The 20,971-nt window shown below is 47.5% G+C and overlaps 1 protein-coding gene across 3 annotated transcripts in view; it reads right to left on the bottom strand.

Annotated features, from left to right (window-relative positions):
* The window catches only part of Arhgef3 (Rho guanine nucleotide exchange factor 3), a 289,545-nt gene that overhangs the window by 247,778 nt on the left and 20,796 nt on the right, over positions 1-20,971 (bottom strand). For 2 of the 3 annotated variants that reach the window (XM_021181453.2, XM_029468792.1), the window contains exon 2: positions 3,317-3,410. In XM_021181453.2, the coding sequence (XP_021037112.1) occupies positions 3,317-3,360 (44 nt within the window). In that variant the 5' untranslated portion in view covers positions 3,361-3,410. Of the gene's footprint in view, positions 1-3,316; positions 3,411-17,336; positions 17,477-20,971 lie in introns of those variants that run through there. The other variant, XM_021181454.2, reaches the window with a different exon arrangement.

Raw genomic sequence — 20,971 nt, 5'->3', positions numbered from 1 at the left:
TAGTACACTTAGTGATATACAATAAATGCCCATGGGATGACTCAACAACTCAAACTAGTGATGGGCTAGTTTTCCCCCAGGGGCTTCAGATAATAAGCGCCAGTTGTGAAATAAGAGGGATCAGGCTTCTGGGACCAGCTAATCCCACGAGAGGTAGCTTTGATGCTGTGGAAAGAGCCACAGTCAGCCAGACCTCAGGGATCTGCTCCTGCAGCTTGAATCTGGAAAATTATTTCCTCAATATTAGGCTGTGTGCTGAATTGGTAATACGGCATGAAAGCAGTAAATCTAGGATTTCTCCCAGCTCTGTGTGTGTTTTTTAAAGATTCAGTTTTTTTTAAATGAGAGGGGAGCAGTATTTACATGTGAGTGCAGATGCCTGTGAAAGCTAAAGAGGGTGTCAGACCCTCTAGAGTTAGGGTGGCAGGTAGATATGAGTCAGCACAGGTGCTAGGAACTGGACTGGGGTCTTCTGCGAGAGCAGTACATGTTTTTAACCATTAAGCCAGCCAGCGCCCCCCCCCCCCCAAATTTTTATGTCTTTAAAATATATAAGAAAGGGCATCTTAGGAAGGCATCTGAAATTGTACTCCACCTGCGCATCTTTTACTTATATATTGAGCTATGTACTGGCTTGTGTGGTACCGAGGGTGGAAGCTGGACCTTCACACACACTGGGCAAGGCTGTACAACAAGCTACATATTCAGCCCCGTCTGGAATTTCTTAATCTTTCAATGAACTCTAAAATGAAACATTTTAGGGCAGAGTGACGAGTTAGGTTTACCAAGGACAAGCAAAACACTTCCTCCCCACTCCATCCCTACAGACTCATTCCTTCTAACGAAATATATTCACTTTCCCACAACAAAGATGCTCAGTTTGGGAAATCCATCCACAGGAGTGCCTGGGTGAGCTCAAGTGAAGCCTCTGATCTTAAAAGTACACAGAGCAGAGGTGCCGGAGGTATACAAAACCCCAGGACCGAATGCTGGATGGGGACACAGCCCCTCCTTTCAGCTCCTCAGAGCTCTCTCCTCTCAGAGAAGAGCCACAGAGTAACAGCTGTAAGTGGCTGAAGCAACTGCAAACAGGGCACGCTGACTCCAAGTCATGTCCCACGGGAGAGCAGAGAGCTCACCTCTAAGCCAGTGCGGCTCAGTTACTACATAACGAGAGAGCACCGGTTAGGAGCCGAGTCTCCAAAAGGAGACCAAATTATCACACTTTTCCTTTTTGCTCCTGGGGGTGGGGCTTTTGAATGAGGTCTCATCTGTCACCCATGCCTACAAAACAGGGAGAAGAGCACTGCTCATTCCTTCTAGAGCCCCTGTGAGGACCAAAGCAGAGAGGTAGGTCGACGGATGCACGGAGAGGATTGACCGGCCGCATACACTCAGGCTGTTGCTGGTTCTGCTGCTGGGCGGATGAAGAAATCCACCTGAAGTCATGAAATCTAACCCCAGGCTCTTCAAAATCTTTCAGAGAGCCAAAAAAGAGGCAGCTGCTTCCACCCCGGACCCCTGGGACAGCAGCCTGGATGCTTTTCAGGAGAGAAAGCAAAGTTGCCTCTGCACCTGTGAAGGGCCAGGACTGCCCAGGTATGCTGCTGGAGCCCTGGGTCTCTGGAGAGATTGCTCCCTGTGAGTACAGAAGCTTATGGGTATCACCAGGAGATGAAACCAAGCAACAGTCCCAAGATGAACTCCCCTCAGAGGAAGAAGGAGAAGAAATTACAACCCCAGAGAGGTATGCTGTCCACCCAGCAGACAGCAAAAATTAAAGAACAGATCTGAGATGAACAGGAGATGAGCAAACAGGAAACCTGGTACTCCACTGACAAGTCAAACTGTGCTCTTTAAAGAGTGATCTGACCATGTTTATCAGATTCTCAAGTGTGTATTAGGATGATCCAGCGACTCTTCTCCTTGGTAACCACCATAGAGAACCATTAGCTTGCGTGCCCAAAGGAATATACTGCAGCACACATCCCAATAAAAGCCAGAACCAGTCTAACCATCATAAGCTGGCTCAGCAATCAGTGAGATAGGCACTCCTCATGCTTGGTATGCAGTGAAAACAAAGGAGACTGACACAGGCTGCCTCAAAAGCATCATTATTGGATACATCATTAAATGTTTTAAAGGGTTATAAAACAGGCCAGCCAGCACAACATGCATTTTAAAAAGAAGAAATGGAGGGCTGGGAGGATGGACCCATGGTCGGGTAAAACAGTTTGCTGCCCAAATGTGAGGACCTGAGATTGAATCCCCAGAACAACACATACACCAAGCAGGCATGGCAGCCCACCTATATAACCTCTACACATGGGAGGCTGAACAAGATTCCCTGGAGCAAACTGGGTATCGAGACTGGGTCAGTCTGCAAGCTCTGGGTTCAAATGAGAGACCTTGCCTCAATAGAGGAGGTAGAGATAAGGAAGACAGCCAACCTCTGGCGTCCGCATACCTGTGTGAGACACACACACACACACACACACCACCACCACCACTACCACCACCACCACTAACACCACCAATAACAACAACAACAAGAACAAAGGAGAAGAAATGAAAGGATGACCCTCCTTCTATATACCTAGATACCCAGAAAAAGTTCTGGAAGGACTCCATCTGTCACCCATGTAGATATTACATCTGTCACCCATGTAGATATTATATAAAGGATAAGCATCGACTGCACTGACCATAGGAAAGAACAGGAATGGGTTCAGGACTGAGAATTAAAATTATTTTTTAATTTCTAAAATGAAAAAATTATAAGAGAGAAAAAGAGAGAAAGTGAGAAAGTGAGAAAGAGAGAGAAAAAGAGAAAGAGAGAAAGAGAGAAAGGGAAGGGAAGGGAAGGGAAGGGAAGGGAAGGGAAGGGAAGGGAAGGGAGAAGAAATGGCTCAAAAGAGCTCCTGAGAGACTGACCACTCATAAACACGATGTTCTGAGCAGGTGAGGCTGTGTCTGGGGATGAACACCCACAGTTTTGCACCAAGACACATTTTACACCACATTGTTCCTATTGATCCCAGCTCTTCTAGGGCTGAAAAAAAATTCCTTCATATTTAACAATGGTTTCTCTCCTCTGGTGGATCAAACTGGAGATGTGAAAGGAAATGCGAGTTTGGTAGGCAGAGGGTCAAGCCCAGAGCCTGATGCATGCTGGGAAAACACTCTACCACCAAGCTCCTCACCTAGCCCCTTGCAACTTCCAGATGCTTCTGGGTATCTCTCTACCAACATAAACAGGCAAGGAGGAGGCGACACTGTATCGCATCGCTGTGGACACTTTTTCCTTAACTGTTACCTTTCCTTGTGCTCTTCCATTCCCCTGTAAATGCACTGATTCATTACTGTGAAACGCTCTGTAAACTCAGCTTGCCAGGCCCAGATCTTCTTTCCTGAAAAACAAAGGGACCAAGGGAATGGGTTAGAATAAAGTACAATGACACATATGAAGGGAAATGTCACAGAAACCTGTTCCTCTACAACAAATAAATCAGGACTTAAATAAGTCAAATGAGCATCATTTACACACACCAAGAGGGCCACATTAGACTAGACCAAATGCTACCCTGGATCCCTTCAAATCCATCATTTCTTCCACAATCTCAAATTAAACATCTCTAAATCAAAAAAAAAAAATCCAAACTCTAAAGTGCTCCAAGACCTAAAACTTTCAGAACACTAACAAGATCCCAAGTAAAACATTCTAGACCAGGAAACATTGCATTAGTCGTGAAATTAATGTTTAAAATATTGCATAAAGGTAACTTTGGGCTATGTGCGTAAGGTATGTATGAAAGATAAATCCTGTGTTTAGAGCTGTGCCCCCTCTCCAAGATATCTCATTACAGATATGCAGATATTCCACAATCTGAAAAAAAAATTAAAACATCCTGGTTTCCGAAAGGGATAATAATATATCTGACTTCCAGGCATTACTTTCCCTGGCATCCTTGCGATATCTTCCGAGACTATTGAGTAGGTCACCTGGCACAGGACAAGGACCATGGATGATATCTAAAGTTGTCACAAAAATGACTCCTTATAATGGTACCTACCGGACCCCTCAAAGCTCATGATGCCTACATCGAAGATCCAAGTTGAAGTACTCAGGAGTAACAGAGGCTAGTGGGAGACAAGGAGGAACCAGAGAGAATATCCCAGGTGCCTTGGAGGATCCTTCCTCCTCTTCCCTCTGGGAGCATCTGCCCCAGAGGGAATATCAGCCATACTCCTAGGCTCCCGCATTCCTCACCAACAAGACTGTGGTTAACATCACAAGAAAGATTCTCTTCACAGGCATGCCTCTAGACAGAAACCAGCTACTTCACTGGGTGTTACACTAAAAAGAGCAGTCAGCTTCCACTCTAGAAGGTCATTTTTTAGGAATAATGTGTTCACTTCCAACCCAGTGCATCCTAGACAGGAATCAAAGGTGATGCTGGTCACCCACGATCGGCTAATCTGCTGCCACATGTACACCCAGCACTGCTGCTATACAACCACCTTGACCACTGAGCCTCAAAGGCCTGCAGTTCTCTGACTTATCATCCCCCCATCTGGTCCACATGGCTCTGACCTTCTCCCAGGTTAAACACCATCTGACTGGCTCTGATCCAGGTGAGAAGGACCAGGTTCCTAGGATGCCTGTCCCCAGCCAGCCAGACCCAGTGTTAGAGAGATTCCCCAGCCCCTACCTCCCATGCTGGTCTTTCATTTAACTTGTAAAGATCAGACCACAAGATATTTTTAGCATCTGGATCGCTGTCTAGGGCCACTGATCTGGCTTCCATCAGAGCTAACTTCATCAGCTGCCGCCTGTGCATTCTGGGGGGTGGGGCAGGAGTAAGAAGAGCTTAATGACCGACTGACCGTCCAGCCGTTGATCCTGCAAAAGGAGAGGGGAAGAAGTGGGGCCTGAGTACAAAGTTCCGGGGGGTGCCTTGGCAAGGCAGTTGCAAAGCAGGAGGGAAATACCAACCGCTCACATCTGGATCACTCTGTGGCTAGGATTGTCCCATCCCACCTCAAGTCTGGAAGCCAAGATGGTTCAATAGCAACCCCTTCTGCACAAAGCACAGGCCCCTCTCCCTCATCCTCAATGAGAGTCCAACAAACCCCACTCCCACCCCCCACTAAACTGTGAGAGGGCACCTGGGAGGAGTGGCTAACTTGACCCAGGATTACAAAGTGTTCTGTTGCCTTTCAGGTTTTTGTTTTGAGAAAGGGTCCCCACCTCCCTGTAAACTAAGCTAGCTTCCAACTTACAATGTAGCTCGCAGACCCATGAACTTCTAAACCATGAACTTCAATTCCCAAGTGTTCATATTATAAGTACCCCCACAGAGCCATTTGGAAGCCATCAGCTTGTACCTGAGGACAGTGCAAGAATTTCTACCTCAGCACTGAGGGGTGTCACGGACCAGGTTCCAACATGGAATTCTCACACCAGACCTAGTAGGAAGGCACTGCTACTGACTCACCCTAGGAATCAGGAAACTGGGGGTGGGAAGAGGGGGTGCCTGGCAATGGCAGAGGGTATACTTAGCATCCCTGAGATGAACACTCCCGTCCCCCACCCTGCCCCCCAAAATTAAAAAAAAAAAGTTCATAAGGAAGACCTAGAAATGGTCACCCAGATCACAGATACTAAATTACAAATAATGAGCAGGTGCACGACCTTAGGAGTCTGCAATCCTTGCCATTGTATTATATACTATATATTACATATATATAGTGTATAGCTTGATCATGAAGGAATGAATGAACTAATGGACACTGAGCCCCAAATTACCAATTCCTGTAAAAGAAACTTACCTCACACCTCACTTCACGCCTCTGTTGATGATAAGCATAGCCACTACCATTGCCTAAGGCAGTAACCTTGGTTCTCACAGGCATCTGCCCACAGCCAGGGAGCCAGGATCACCAGCATTACAGAGATACACACAGAGCTCCAGGAGGCTGAGACCCGCTCTCAGGTGATGGCAATTCTCACGCCAAGCAGCGGACTACCCAGCCTGGGCTTTTCCTCACCACGTGCCTTGGTTAGTGAGAGCAAGACTAAGATGAGGTCTGTGCTGTTCTAACTCTTCAGATGGAAAGTTCTGTGTCAATCCCAGGTCAATCGCAGCTACTGCTCTGGAAGAGGAATTTAGTGTGACCACGCCCTCATTCCTCTCCCCAGCTGCCTGCAATCTGGCATTTCCTAAGCACTGGCCTCCTGTACCTGTGGCACCACTGTGTCCAGTGGCCATGAGGTCCTGCTGTTTTGTCCCTTAAAACTGTCTACTCCCAGTAGGCACAGATGCTGGTGAGAACATAGAGCAACCAGAACTCAGACGGCTGCTATTGGAGCATCTTGGGAGACTGTGGCAACATCAAGTCACTATATACACTCAGTACAGGATGTGTTCTGGAAAGTTCTCAGTAGCACTTTTCCAAACAGTATTTTACACAAACTAAGTAACAAATGTGTCTTAGTTATGGTTTTACTGCTGTGAACAGACACTGTGATCAAGGCAAATCTTATAAAGGACAACCGTTAATAGGGGATGGCTTACAAGTTCAGAGGTTCAGTCCATTATCTTCAGAGTGGGAGCATAGCAGCATCCAGGCAGACATGGTGCAGGAGGAGCTGAGAGTTCTACATCTTCATCTGAAGGCTGTAGTGGGAGACTGACTTCCAGGCAGCTAGGACGAGGGTATTATAGCCTACGCCCACTGTGACGCACCTACTCCGCCAAGGCACACCTCCTAATAGTGCCACTCCCTGGCCCAAGCATATTCATCCCACCACAAAGTGTGTCCTCCAACAAGACTGTACTACTTCCAAAAGCACTAGGGCTCTATCTTTCTCTTGCATTTTCTGCTTCCAAAGGCTGACCTGTATGGACCCCTCAACTCATCTTTCTCCATCTTCAGAGACAACAATGTGGCATCTTCAGACCTTTCGCTCCTCCCTCAGCTCAAAGTGTCACTTCTCAATCTTGGACACTGCCCCCCCACACACACACACACACACACAACTTCCTCTGTCACTGGGATGATGCTGGTCCCTCTAGATTAATTAATTCAGGACAATTTGCCCCATGGGAAGCTCCTTAACCTAACATCTACAAAGTCCCTCTTGCCACCTAAGGTCACCTACTCTCAAGTATTACAAGTCCTTCCAGCCAGCTGTGGTCGCGCACGCCTTTAATCCCAGTACTCGGGAGGCAGAGGCAGGCGGNTTTCTGAGTTCAAGGCCAGCCTGGTCTACAAAGTGAGTTCCAGGACAGCCAGGGCTACACAGAGAAACCCTGTCTCAAAAAACCAAGTCCTTTTAAATCAAGGACATCTCTGAGGAAAGTGGTTCTCACCCTTCCTAATGCTGCAACCCTTTAATACAGTTCCTCATGCTATGAAACTGTGAGCATAGAATTATTTTCGACACTACTTCATAATGATAATTTTGCTATTGTTATGTATCACAATGTAAATATCTGATATGCAGATGGTCTTAGGCAACTTCTGAGAAATGGCCATTTGACCCCCAAATGGGCCATGAGTCCCAGGTTAAGAATGGCTGTTTTAGAATGGTCTTGTGTAAGACACCACAAGCCTCAACCCAGACACTGCACAAAGGCTCATCAAGAGGAAAGAGATGACGTGCAACAACTCCAGCTGAGGACACCTGTTCAGTTGGTTTTCAGAGAGGCAGAGGCGGTTCCAACTGTCCCAACCTCTTAGGTATCGGGTCAGCAGTTGGAGGAATAGACAAAGCCTGGAAGAGGGCACAGGATGGGGTTGGGGACTTCTGGCAAATTTAAGTATCTCTCTCTTTTGTGTGTATTTTGCTTCTGGGTTTTTTTTTGGGGGGGGGGTAAAAACTCACCCTGTAGCCTAGACTAGACTAGAACTCACAGCATGGCATAACCCAGACTGGGTGTGGACTCACAGTAATCCTCCTGCCCCACCCTCCCAAATTCTTAGTTATAGTGACCCACCCTTGGAACCTAGCACTTGAGAGGCTGAAGCAGGAGGATGGTGAGCTCTGGTATAGTCTGGCTTATGCGTGGCAAGACCTTGTTTCCAAAAGAAGAAGAAAGGAACATGGAAGAAAGAAAAAAAAAATCCATGCAATCAGTTTCCAGTAGGCTTCATAAATATACAAGTAACAAATCAAGGCTCTTCGTCAAACATGATCTTCTCATTGTGGATCTCAGAAATGGACCAACCCCCTCAAGGAGACTGGTAAACCTCCTGCTAGGCACTTTATAAAAACGTATCAACAACAAACAGTCAGGGTTTGTCCTCCAGGCTCTTATTGGAGAGAGGGGAGAAAACTCGATACATTTCTCCCTGTGGTCTACCCGCCTCAGGCCTAGAGCCAAAGTCAGAGATAAAGGCTTATTGGATAATTTGGCCTAGAACCACAAGGTCCCAAGCCACCTGCCCCAGATGACCTCACCTCCTCAACAGCCAAGAAAGATGACCCAGAGCCATGGCTAAAAAGCAAGGTCACATCCCTCAAGGACATCTATGGACACTAAACTGAAGCAGTGATAACAAGCCAGACCCGTAGCTGCCCATCACAGAGGCGCACACAGAGGCCTGCAATGCTGATGACAGGCTTAAACCTGGGTGCTCCGGCCCAGCAAGACCTGCTTCTCAGCTAGTGTCCAAACACAACTCGGCATCACAGGGACCCAGCAGGGCATCTGTGGCAGCATGGTACTCTGTCCAAGTACCCACTGACCATGTTTGGATTTCCCACGATGGGCTTCCTGGAGCATCTTCATGGATACACACAAAAATGCTTACGACCCCGGAGTACACAGACTCTCTAAGATGAGAGGAGGAAATGACTAGCAACCCCACCCATCAGCAGGGCATGGAGTGAATGAGGACAGCCCAGGATGGAGGACAGAGCGACAGTGAAAGCAAGGAAACAGATGGCTTTGGGAACTTCTGGCAAACTTAGGTTTCTTTCTCTTTTTTTTATGTATTTTGCTTTTGGTTTTCCAAGATAGAGTTTCACTCTATAGCCTAGACTAGACTAGAACTCATGACATGGGGTAACCCAGACTCAGTCTGGACTCACAGCAATCCTCCTGCCCCAAAAGCCTGTTTTGTGCATTGGAGACAACACATGCCACTTCAAGGCAGAGGCACATACCACGTGATTCCTTTCAGCCATGCTCAGTCAGGCCAGGCTGGTGCCTTGAAACTAGTCATGGTGAGAATTTAATCCAAGGAAACCAGAATATACTCTAACTCATGGCTACCTTTTCCCACCTGTCCCCAAAAGCTGGCTAGCTAACAATCTCTAGCATGCACTGTGTGTCCGAAAATATGTCTAACACTTGGAAGAAACAAATCCTTGGGACTGGGGATACAGAGCGCTGCCATGCTGTGAGTACAACGCTCAGAACTGGGATGGGGAAAGGAGACAGACAATGCCAAAGCCAGCTTCGTTGTTTTTACAAAGGTTTACATGTGTATATGTGTGTGCTGTGCATGCATGTTTTTATGTGTTTGCATGTATGCATACATATGTGTACACATGTATGTGGTACCCACAGGTAGGTTGATGCTGGGTGTCTTCCTTGATTATCTCCACATTATAGATCAAGACAAGATCTCAGCCAGATGGTGGTGGCAGCACACGCCTTTAATCCCAACATCCAGGAGACAGCGGCAGGCTTACCTCTTAAGTTCTAGGACAGCCTGGTCTAGAGAGTGAGTTTCAAGACAGCCAGGGTTACACAGAGAGACCCTGCCTCAAAACAAACAAACAAAAACAAATAAACAAAATATCTCACTTGGACCCAGAGCTTGCTGAATCAGCTCTTCTAACCAGTTGTTCCAGGAATCCCATCTCTCTCTCCCTCTCCCCCCTGCCCCTCTCCCCTCTCTTCCTCCCCCTCTCACCCCCCTCTCTCTCCCTAGTATTGGGACTGTTGTCCTAACACACCCATCAGCATCTACAAGGGTGTCAAGGATTCAAACTCTACTCCTCGCAGTTGTGGGGAAAGCACTTTGCCCACCAGCCATCTCCCTGGTACCCAGGGCTGTTTTGAATATCTGCCTCTGAGATGGGAATCAGGTCAGGGAGCTGATGAAAGTGATGGCAGGCCTCAGGATCACTAATGATTTTAGGATCTTTTCAATTATTTTCCACATTTTTGTTTTTTGTTTTGCTTTGTTTTGTTTTGTTTTTAAAAGCATTGATTAGCTTAGTGCGTTGATAGAGGCAGGAGGATTACAAATTCAAAGCCAACCTGAGCTACACAGTGAGACTGGGCATAAAAAAAATGAATAAAAACAAAACACCAAAGACTAAAGGTATAGCTCTTGCCTGGTATGTACAAGGGCTGGAGTTCCATCCCCAGCCCCAGAAGAAAAGGCACTGAGCATGCCAGCACAGTGTGACATAACAGTTAAGGAGAGATCCACAGGGACAAGGTGGAGAAGGCCAAGCCAGCCTGAGTCATAGATGTCACCTTGGAGAGACACTGTGTGTGTGTGCAGCTTTGATGGGTATGTAAGAGCCTGGAAGTCCAACAAGCTGGGGCCCCTCTGGGGAGAAGGCAGAGGATAAGCAGCTGCTAAACTCAACCAGCCACACCCACCCCCTGGGTCTCACTAGAGGGCCCTTCCTCATACCCTGACACTCTCTTCCCTCACCCTAATTTCACCAGTGTGAACCAGTGTCTCCCCACCTGCATGGGGCGGGGGGGGGGAGATTCCCTGACTAAGCACACTTAGATAAGCACAATGCTTGGTGAACAGATGGGAAATATCCGGGAACTGTGTGTTCTCCCCTCTAACGGAGGATGCCACATAGTTGCTACAGCTGGAAAAACAAAACAGCCCTGGTGGGGATCTGACCACCCCAGAATCTCAGGAAAAGAAGTGGAAGAGATACAACATACAGGACCTGTAGGCCCATAAGCTGCCACCCCGTCAGAGAGAGGAGAGAGCCACAGATACAAGGGCCCGGGGCACTGAGTTTCCACATACAGTGTCAAGATGCTGCAATGCTGAACCAGATCCAGGGCAATTATCACACATGCTCCAGCAAGCACTTCCAACTCGGCTCTGCCAGGCAGCCTCAGGGCCCTCCTGAGAGCTTAGCTGCACACAGAGGGACCTTCCTGGTTTTCTCTGGGTGTCTGAAGCCTGACTCTGTGGGCCCTGCTTCCACCGTGTGCTTGTTTACGGAGGCTCGGGTGGAGATCTGGTCAGTACAGACCTCAAGTAAAAGGAACCAATCCCAGATCCCAAGACAAGAGGGCTTGGGAAGAAAGCCACCAGTGACCCACTCCTGCTGGCCCCAGGCTGCCCTTCTTCAGTCCAAAAGGTACTTCCATTTCATCCAGGGCTTCTCATCTCCTCCATGATTTACTTGAGAAAGTTTCTGTTCTATAAAATATTCCCAGGACTGCTGGAATACCTCAGCTGGTAAAGGCACTTTCTAGCAAAGTGCATGACCTGGAGCTTAATCTCTGGGACCCACATGGGTGGAAGAGGAGCCTACTCCTACATGCCGTCCTCCCTCCCAACATGCATTCATGCCATGGAACACACATACACGCACACACACACACAGTAAATAATGTAATGTTAAAGGGTAGGTGATTCCAGGGTTAGAGGTGCAAGGTCCTCGGGTTCAAGTCTGAGCATCCTGAAGAAAGAGAATGAAAACCCAGCATGGTGGCAACGAGCTGTAATTCTAGCTATGCCAGGAGACTGACACAGGATGATTGTATGAACCAAGAAATTCTAGACCAGCCTGGGCAATATAATGAGACCCCCAACTCTAAAATAAATAAGCAAATAAAAAGTTTCAATGCAACATCAACAAAAACCTAGAAAAGCCTTGAACTATGTAAAGCCATTACTGTCTGCCTGATTCTCTCAAGGTCCCTCATCCTGTCCTCAGTGGACATTCAGTACATTTTTCTGGGTGGACAGGAAACACACTGGTGGCTTATAAAGCCATGGGAGACCCAAAGTGGGGAGGAAGTGAGATACTCAAGTAAGTGGAAACAGGTTTCCTGTCCTGTGCTGACTGTTGTGAGCGGGACGCTCTCAACACAAGTCCATTTGTGGGAAGGGACATAGGCTGCCCAGGGGTCCGAGGACCAGTACCATTGCTGTCCTCTTCCACACCGCCACTGGCAGTGGTGCCGGGCTCTCTCCTGAGCCTCCAGTGCTCCTTTGTACTGGGCCCTTCAGCAGCATGTGCAGGAAAGATCCATCTCCTCACAGACGTGGACATGCAGGCACTGAGGAGCCAATGACAACAAGAAGAAACACATTGCCCTGAAAGCCAAGCACACTTATCCCGTCTCCAAAGTCCCCACTGGAAATGACAGGAACAGAGGAACCCTCAAGGGCCATGCAAAATGGCCACTAAATGCTCTCGTGCTCATTTTTCAAATTGAAGCTTTAAAACTGGATCCCCTGACAAGGCAAAGTTTGCTGACCTGACCCTTCGCCTACCAGGGCATCTACTAGAATGAGTGTCACAGAGCTGGCACATCCCACTCCGGAATTCACTCAGCTCCAGAACAGCAGCCCAGTCTGCCTCATTGCCAATTACTATATGTAAGGGCAAGTGCATTTGGGCAGCATCCCCTGAGCAGAAAAAAAAAAAAAACTACTTTAAAATGCCACAAATAGGTGAGCTCTCTACACCGGCCCCCCTCTTGAGAGAGGGTTTCTCTGTGTAGCTCTGGCTATCCCAGAACTCTCTCTCTGTAGACCAGATTGGCCTCAAACTCAGAGATTTGCCTGCTTCTGCCTCCCGAGTAATGAATGACCAAGACTCACCCAGGACCTTCACCCCATGAGTGAGGTCATCCAAATGGCCAGTGAGATGGACACCGTAACCCTCACCTTTCAAAGAAAGAAACAGATTCTGGCCTGTGCAGAGTGACCAAGCTCCGGCCACTGTAACTGGACAGCACCATGGAATGACCAAACCTCCCAAAGCCCTAATGATTCATAGGTTCCGACAGCTGAGTCTCCGATAACAACCCTCTGGCTGCATGTTAGTGCCATCCCTGTACTCTGACCCTCAAGTGTCAGCTAAGAAAGATGGTGCTAAGGGAAGAAGCAGCTGCATCCTTCTAACACTGCCTGGCACATAATGAAGTTAGTGGGGAAATCCTACGGAGTCTAAAATTACCCTGGGATCTCCCCATGAAAAGGTGATGAGGCAGCTGGCTGTACCTGCAGTACCAAATCACATCAGTCATCAGAATTAGAAGACAACAGGAGCCAGGTGTAGAAGCTGAGGCAGGAGGATTCCAGAGCAGACTGGCTACATAACGTGACACCATATTCACAGAAGGGGAAGAGAAAAAAGGAAGAGGGAACAGGGAGGGAAAGGCAGGAGGACGTGAGCCCGATGCTCCTCGAGGGTAGAAGAGTTGTTCCCCAATGGCATCCCTCCCAAGGGACTGGCAAGGAGAAGGAGACCATGCGCCCAAGTAAACTGGGGGCGTGGGGGGGGCAACAAAAGGGAAGGGAAGCAGCACAGCTGTAACTCCCACATGTGCATCTGGACTGCGGCCATTAGCTGGGCAACGGGGGCAGGCGTGACGAGCTTAAGGAACCTCACTGTCCTCCTCGTCTGCCCTTTCCAGACCATACACTCATTAAGTAGACTAAATGGTTAGTCCTCTGTCGTTTTCCTTTTAGCTTCTAATTTAGTTTGCATAAATTAACTACCAGAGGACCATAGGATGCAAGAGGACTCCAAGCCCATGCTCCCAGAAATCCTGGGTGACATGAGTTTATGGCTGACAGGCTACTAAGTCACCTATACTATAAACGCTTTCAAGATATAAACTATCAAGGGAGGCCTTAGGTTCTAACGTTGGATTCCCAGAACTCTCTGTTTTCCCCCACCTAGCAGCTATGAGGCCTAGGAAAGGACTTTTCTGTGCCTCAGTTTCTCCAACTGGAAAAGGGTACTATAAAGGACTCAAACTTGTGGGGGTTTTGTGAGGACTCGAGCCGAGAACCCACCACAGTGCCTCACCTAGAGCTAGGGTCCCTTTCTCCTTACAGAACAAACATGAGAAGACAAAGTGACTTCCAGGCAGGCTACCACACAGCTCACTGCAGGCTCGCTGGTGAGCAAGTCCCACCTCCCTCCTATTTGCCTGGCATGGGACCTCCGCTGGACCGACCAAGGCTAGGGTGGCTGGCTAGTTAAGGGCCTGCGTGGCAGCCCAGGAAGCTTTCCCAAGCATCTCGGCTGTGCACACAGTGGGGTGAGAAGGCAGATTTAAAAAAAAAAAAAAATTACCTTGTGAGGAAACATTACAGACCCACCCAGAAGGCAAGACTGTACTCGCATGGAGATCTCCAAAGGCTGAAAACCAGCATCCCATCCAGTCAGTGCGTAACCCTCCATGTACCTCTTGAGTGCTTCAGCTCCTTCCTGCTGGGTTGCTGGAGGTATAGCGAACTTCTTTCCAGACACCTCCCCCGACCACACCCCCCACCTGCCTTCTACAAACTCTCTTCTCTCCCCTGACTCCAGGCTCCTAGGTTTGGATCAGCTTTGCAAGACACCCTCCAGAATTCTGGATCCCAAAAGATTCAATTCACAGACGAAACAACACAGGAGGTGGGGAGTGGGGAGGTGGGGGGCGGGGAGGAGTGTACTGTGAAGCTGCCAGCCACACCCAGCCTCAGCCTTGTGCCAATTGCCAGCCCTTTCCCTGCTGTGAGGAGACTCAGCTAGGGGGTTACCTCTCCCACGTGATGGGCTCTTCTCACTAGGCAGATAGGCACAGATATCCAACACCACACTTTCCACAGAACCTACTGAAAATTTGCAGGGCCTTTCTGTCGGGTTATAGTCATTCTTTTGTGTCTAACAAAAGGCAGGCCATGGAAATATATAAATAGTTCTGGGGGCAATGCCTGACACTTCAGCCCCATTCTCTGCTAAAATAGAAAAGCTGAGGCATGGGAAGAGCTATCCTCCCAAGAGAAGAGGACCACAAACTAAAACACTGGGGATGAGGATGCCACACTGTCAGAGTGTTCGCTATGATAAAGATACTTACCCTTGGGTTATCACTGGTGATAGAAGAGAGACACAAGAGATCAGGACAATCCAGGCCTTTCGATTCCTGCCACCACCTAAAAGCCTCACCTGGTGACCTGGCACCAAGGAACTCGACCTCACCCAGCTGACATGCTGGAGCATGTGGTTTGAGGATAAGAGCCTTGTGTTTCCATGACAGTCACAGGATTTCAGAGTCAGCGTTCAGAGCCTATATGACAGGACACCGAATGGCCTAAGCAGCAAGCCTGTCTTGTCTGGGCATCTGCACTTCTTTGTCCTCCTGGGATGGAGGCAGCTTGCTGGGTTTATCTATGAGAAACCCAAGGATGTACAGTACTTGCTTTACCCAGCCCTAGGTGGGAAGCCAGAGCCTCCTGCCCTCCACCAGTGTACACAGTTCTGAGCAGCTGGACTCACCAGGGGAATTTTCAGAAATACAAAGTGTCCCGGGCTCTACTGACTGGACCTTGAGTTGAGGGCCTCGGCATCCTGACAGGAGAGCTGGGAAGCCAATGCCTTAAAAGGCAATTTCAGTTCTGAAGAAGTAAGGGTGACCTCACAGACCTGACACCCGCCACATGCAGCTCCTTGGCCGCTGGTACCACAGCCCTACAAAGGTGCTGCTGCCAACAAGTGCTGACAATGGGATTTGAACCCAGAAATCCAATCATGTGGCTCTTTCTACCTTTATCTGCTGAGTCTTATGCTCCAGTAACAACACCTCTGTCCACTCAGACGTTGACTCCAGAGACCTGGGAGATACTTTAACCTCTCTTCTGCCTTAGCTGTTAGTCCAATCTGGGCCCAAGGTCTGATCCTTCTCCCTCTACCCCCACCGCACCCTCCATCCCTACCACTAACACCTTCTCCACTGTGACCCATGGCTGTGTGAAGTCTGAGCCTGCCAGCCATGCAAATCTAGGGCTTTGACTCTGCAAGAGTTCCCCAGAGTTCTAAGATACCAATGTTCCCTTCAAGCTTGCCTTAGGATCTTCCTATAGGTTGATTCCAGAGAGTCAGAGAGAGGCTGGAAAGATAGGCTAAGGGCAGACTAGAAAGAAAAGATTGCAAGCTTTGTAGCAAGGAGCATGAACACAGGCCTAGGGGTCATAGCTATGGATGGCCATGAACTACACAAGTAGCCATGAATTCTGGGCAACAGGGGAGTAGCATGTTTATCTGCGCATGTCTGGGCTGAACAGAAGAAAATGAAATCCTCCAAGGCTCTCACTCACTAAAGGTTACCATAGCTCAAGTTACACTGTGAGTGACTGGCAATAAATTTACTGTCAAACGCCACTGGTGGGAATGGCAACTTCACTCATGTCTTTGAAAGACAACCCTATCAATAGATGCCAAATTTTAAATATGTATGCTCTTTGACCCAGAAGTCCCATGTTTATGAAGGACAGTGACTGTAACATCCTTTTATAAGCAAAAGAAGCAGTAGAAATAGCCACCTGGAGCATCCGTCATGGAAGACAGATCCACTGGCGCCTCTTCCTGCCACTAGGAATTGGAAACATTCCAGAATTGTTGCATTTTGGAAAGGTAACACAAAGTACGTGTATGAGGGGCACAATCCTCCACAGGTGTATAAATACTGCTGCGGCTAGGACCGTTTCTGCCTCATACGTGAATTATCTATCAGCTCAGTTCAGGTTGGGTCCCCAAGTGAATTTAAAACACACTTTTCAAATATTACATTTTTTTTAAATTTAATAACTATGGGGAAAACTAGATAACTAAATAATTATGATGCCAGCGAACCTTCGCTGTGCTCTCCAGAGGGGCTGTAAGAGCCTCCTACGCATGCTCACTGGGCGCATCAGGCTCTGAGGCTCCCACGCATGCTCACTGGGCCCATTAGACTCTCCCTTTCACTAGTCCTGTGTCTCTGAGCATTAGCACCTTTCAGCATCACGCCATCGCTGCCACTAGTCCTGTGTCTCTGAGCATTAGCACCTTTCAGCATCGCGCCATCGCTGCCATGCCAACGGAAGGCAGTCATCCCACTCTATACACACAACAATGAAGTGTGAGCTAATACTATCCCCATCCCATCAACAGTATCCTCTATCATCCAAGTGTGAAGCTGAGGTGTGGCTTCCCCTAGGCCACAGGCCAGTGTATGGCCCCTTATTCTATTGCCTCCTCTCCTCATAGTGCACATTCCAGCCTTCGAGTCACATACCGGGCTCTGGCTCTAGGTCCTACGCTCTTGATCCCTACAGATCCTCACCTTTTCTAGGAAAGATACATTAGAACTTTTGTGTTGCAGGTCACAAGCACATAGACGATGACGACTTCCAATCCACAACCAGGGCATTCTTTGCATCCTGTAGCAGTGGGCACATGGGCTGGAAGGAATGTGTCCCTTTCCTGGTCAGAAACACACGGAGCAAGAATACCTGAGCACATGTCAGATGCCACAAAATACAAACCCCATGCCTGGCCCTAGAGTCTACTCAACTGGAATCTGCCCCAGAAAATTGACAGGGCTGCCCCAGGCCACCTACCTGAAAGAGGTACCTCCCACTACCATCTTCACATGCCAGTCCCGGCTTTGTATAAAGATGGCCACCAGGCAACTCCCACCCCATCTAGGTTAGGTCACCATGGGAAACCTAAGAGAAGAAAACTCTAGAAGCACCTCTACAAACAGGCTCAAAAACTGGGGGATGCTTCCTTCCTCCTCATCTCCAAGTAAGATCCTTCCAGGGACCCATAGCAGTTAGAGCTCAGTTGGTACAGGACACAAGGACAGGTGGATGGGGATAGGAAGGGACACTAAGAAGCAATCTCCGATGCCTCTGCCTAGGTGAGGGCAGGTACCATAGTAGGAAGCCACCTTCCCTCCAGCCTGCCTTTCCTTCTGGATGTCATACCCCCAGCCCTCTTCCAAAGACTCTAACCAAAGGCTTTTGTAAAATTTCCTTTCCAATGCACATACCAATGAAGTAAAAGCTTGCAACATGCCACAAATTTTAGGTGTACAACTCAATAGCACTCCTATATATCCTCATATAATTATCAATCCAAATCAATAGGAGGTCTGCAGAGACTGATCAATTGGGAAAGTATTCCCTTAAGCATAAGAATCTAAGGTCCCATCCAGCTTATTTATGAATAGCCAGAAACTGGGAACAATCTAGATGTCCTTTAACTGAAGAATGGGTACAGAAAATGGTAATCTGCACAATGAAATATTACTCAGCTAGTAAAAACAAAAACATCACGAATTTTGCAGGCAAACGGGTGAAACTAGAAAATATCTCTGAGAACTCACATAGGAAAAACCAGCCATGGTAGTATGTATGCACTTGTAATCCCGGCACTGAAGAGGTGGGAACAGGAGAGTCTCTGAGACTTGCTGGTCAGCAAGTCTACCTGAATGGGCAAACACTAGGTTCAGTAAGAGAGAGACCATATCTCAACAGATAATAAGAAAATGGCTCAAAAAAACAAAAAGAAAGAAAGAAAATGGAGAGAGATTGAGGAAGACAGTATTAATCCCTGGCCTCATACATACATACATACACATTCATGCATACACATACATGTACACATGCATGCACACACAAATCAAAATATGAAACATTGTCAGCCTTTAGAAAGAAGGCTTCTGTCAGGCGTGGTGGCGCACGCCTTTAGTCCCAGCCCTTGGGAGGCAGAGGCAGGCAGATTTCTGAGTTCGAGGCCAGCCTGATCTACAGAGTGAGTTCCAGGACAGCCAGGGCTATGCAGAGGAACCCTGTTTCAAAAAAAAGAAAGAAAGAAAGAAAGAAAGAAAGAAAGAAAGAAAGAAAGAAAGAAAGAAAGAAAGAAAAGAAAAGAAAAGAAAAGAAAAGAAAAGAAAAGAAAAGAAAAGACAAGACAAGACAAGACAAGACAAGACAAGACAAGAAAAGACAAGACAAGAAAAGACAAGACAAGAAAAGACAAGACAAGACAAGACAGATAGACAGAAAGAAGGCTTCTCTGTATTCATCCAGAATAATGACATGCTCAAAGTAGCCACTGCCTTACTTGTAAGCATGATTAGTGTTGCTTGTATTGAAATGTGAATTTGTACAGCACGGATTCTGTCCCTGGCTTCATGCACTCAGGACTGTGACGTGAGTTTTATCTCTGGTGTAGTAATTCTTTCTTTCTCATTGCTGAGTATATTCTACCCTATATTACCTCATATTCTGCATATCCACGCAGCTGTGGATAAGCATTTAGACAGTTTCTATTTGGGGTCAATTATTTTAGTTTGTTTTTGAGACATGGTTTCTCTGTGGAGCCCTGGATGTCCTAGAACTTGCTCTGTAGACCAAGCTGTCCTCAAACTCAGCAATCCACCTGCCTCTGCCTCCCGAGTGCTGGGATTAAAGTTGTGGATGACCACCACTAGGCTTGGGAGCAATTATTAATAGAACTGCTGTGAACACTGGCGAGTAAGCCTTTTGGTGCCTCCCCTATTCATTTCTCTTTGTTCACATCTGGTAGAGGAGCTGCTGCAGCATAGACAGGCAGATGTTTCGCTTGGGCACATATTTCCAATACAAGTTTCCAAAGTGGTTTTAACCAGCGTGCACTCCTACTGGCTGCATGTCTAAACTATATCCTGGTGTGGGTCTGTATCGGGTTATCATTCTGCTGGCTATTCACTGCTGCCTGCTGTGGTGAGCTCATGAGCAGACAGGGCTCTTTCCATGTTTGTTTTTTGATTATTCGGACATTCCCCCTTTGGCGTTAATACTTGCTCAGTTCTGCTTATTTTTAATTAGGTTGTCTATTATTCATTCACAGAAGCTCTTTATCTAGTCTGGATATGAGTCCTTTGTTTGGTGTGTTCATTTCAGATCTCTTCCCAGACTACCATTTGCCCTTTGACTCTCACTGTTGTCTTTAAAATAAGAGTCTCACTAAGTAGCTCTGGCTGCCCTGGAACTCGCTATATAAACCAGACTGGCATTGAACTCACAGAGATCTGCGGGCCTGATAGGATTAAAGGTGTGTGCCACCAGCCCACCCTTACTGTTGTTATCTTTTCATGAAGAGTTCTTTGTTTCTATTTGGTGCTGGGATAGAACCTAGGAACTCAGGAGGGCTACACATATGTTCTTCCACCAAACTAAATTCCTAAGCCCTGGAGTCCCTGACTTGAATGAAGCCTCACTCATACCTTTCTCTTTATAGTAGTGCCTTTTGTAAATGGTGTAAGGTATCTGTTTCCATGAGGCCATGGATGTATAGGTCAGTGTAAGAATGGATGCTTAGCATTGCAAGCATTGCCCTGGGTTCAATCCCCAGAATCCCTAAAATAAAGCAAAAGCCTTCTGTGCCGCCTCAATTCCAGATATTCTCCATGATTTTCCAGAAGTGTCACAGATTTGCCTGTCACACTTAGGACTTATGCTCATTAGTTTTAACTGTCAACCTGGCACAGCCTAGAACTGCCTGGGAGGGTGCTTAATGAGGAATTACCTAGATCAGTTTGGCCATAGTCTTGTCTGTGGCAGACTATCTGTATGATTACTTGATGTAGGAAAATCCAGTCTACTGTGGGTGACTCTATTCCCTAGGCTGGGCTCTAAACTGTGTAAGAGTAAACTAGGAATCTAGCAAGGTTCCGAACACATGTGTCTCCTTCAACTGTGGATATGATTATTTAGTTCATGCCTTGACTTCCCAACAATAATGGGAAGAATAATAGAATTGTAAACCACATAAATGTGTTCTTCTCTAAGCTACTTCCGTTCAGGGTATTTTTATCACAACAAAAGAAACATCACAGCCGGGCGTGGTGGCGCACGCCTTTAATCCCAGCACTCGGGAGGCAGAGGCAGGCGGATTTCTGAGTTCGAGGCCAGCCTGGTCTACAAAGTG

This window comes from Mus caroli, chromosome 14, assembly GCF_900094665.2.
Source record: "Mus caroli chromosome 14, CAROLI_EIJ_v1.1, whole genome shotgun sequence".
NCBI lineage: Eukaryota > Metazoa > Chordata > Mammalia > Rodentia > Muridae > Mus > Mus caroli.
Note: the sequence above shows the minus strand (reverse complement) of the source record. Positions and strands in the feature narration are given on the sequence as shown.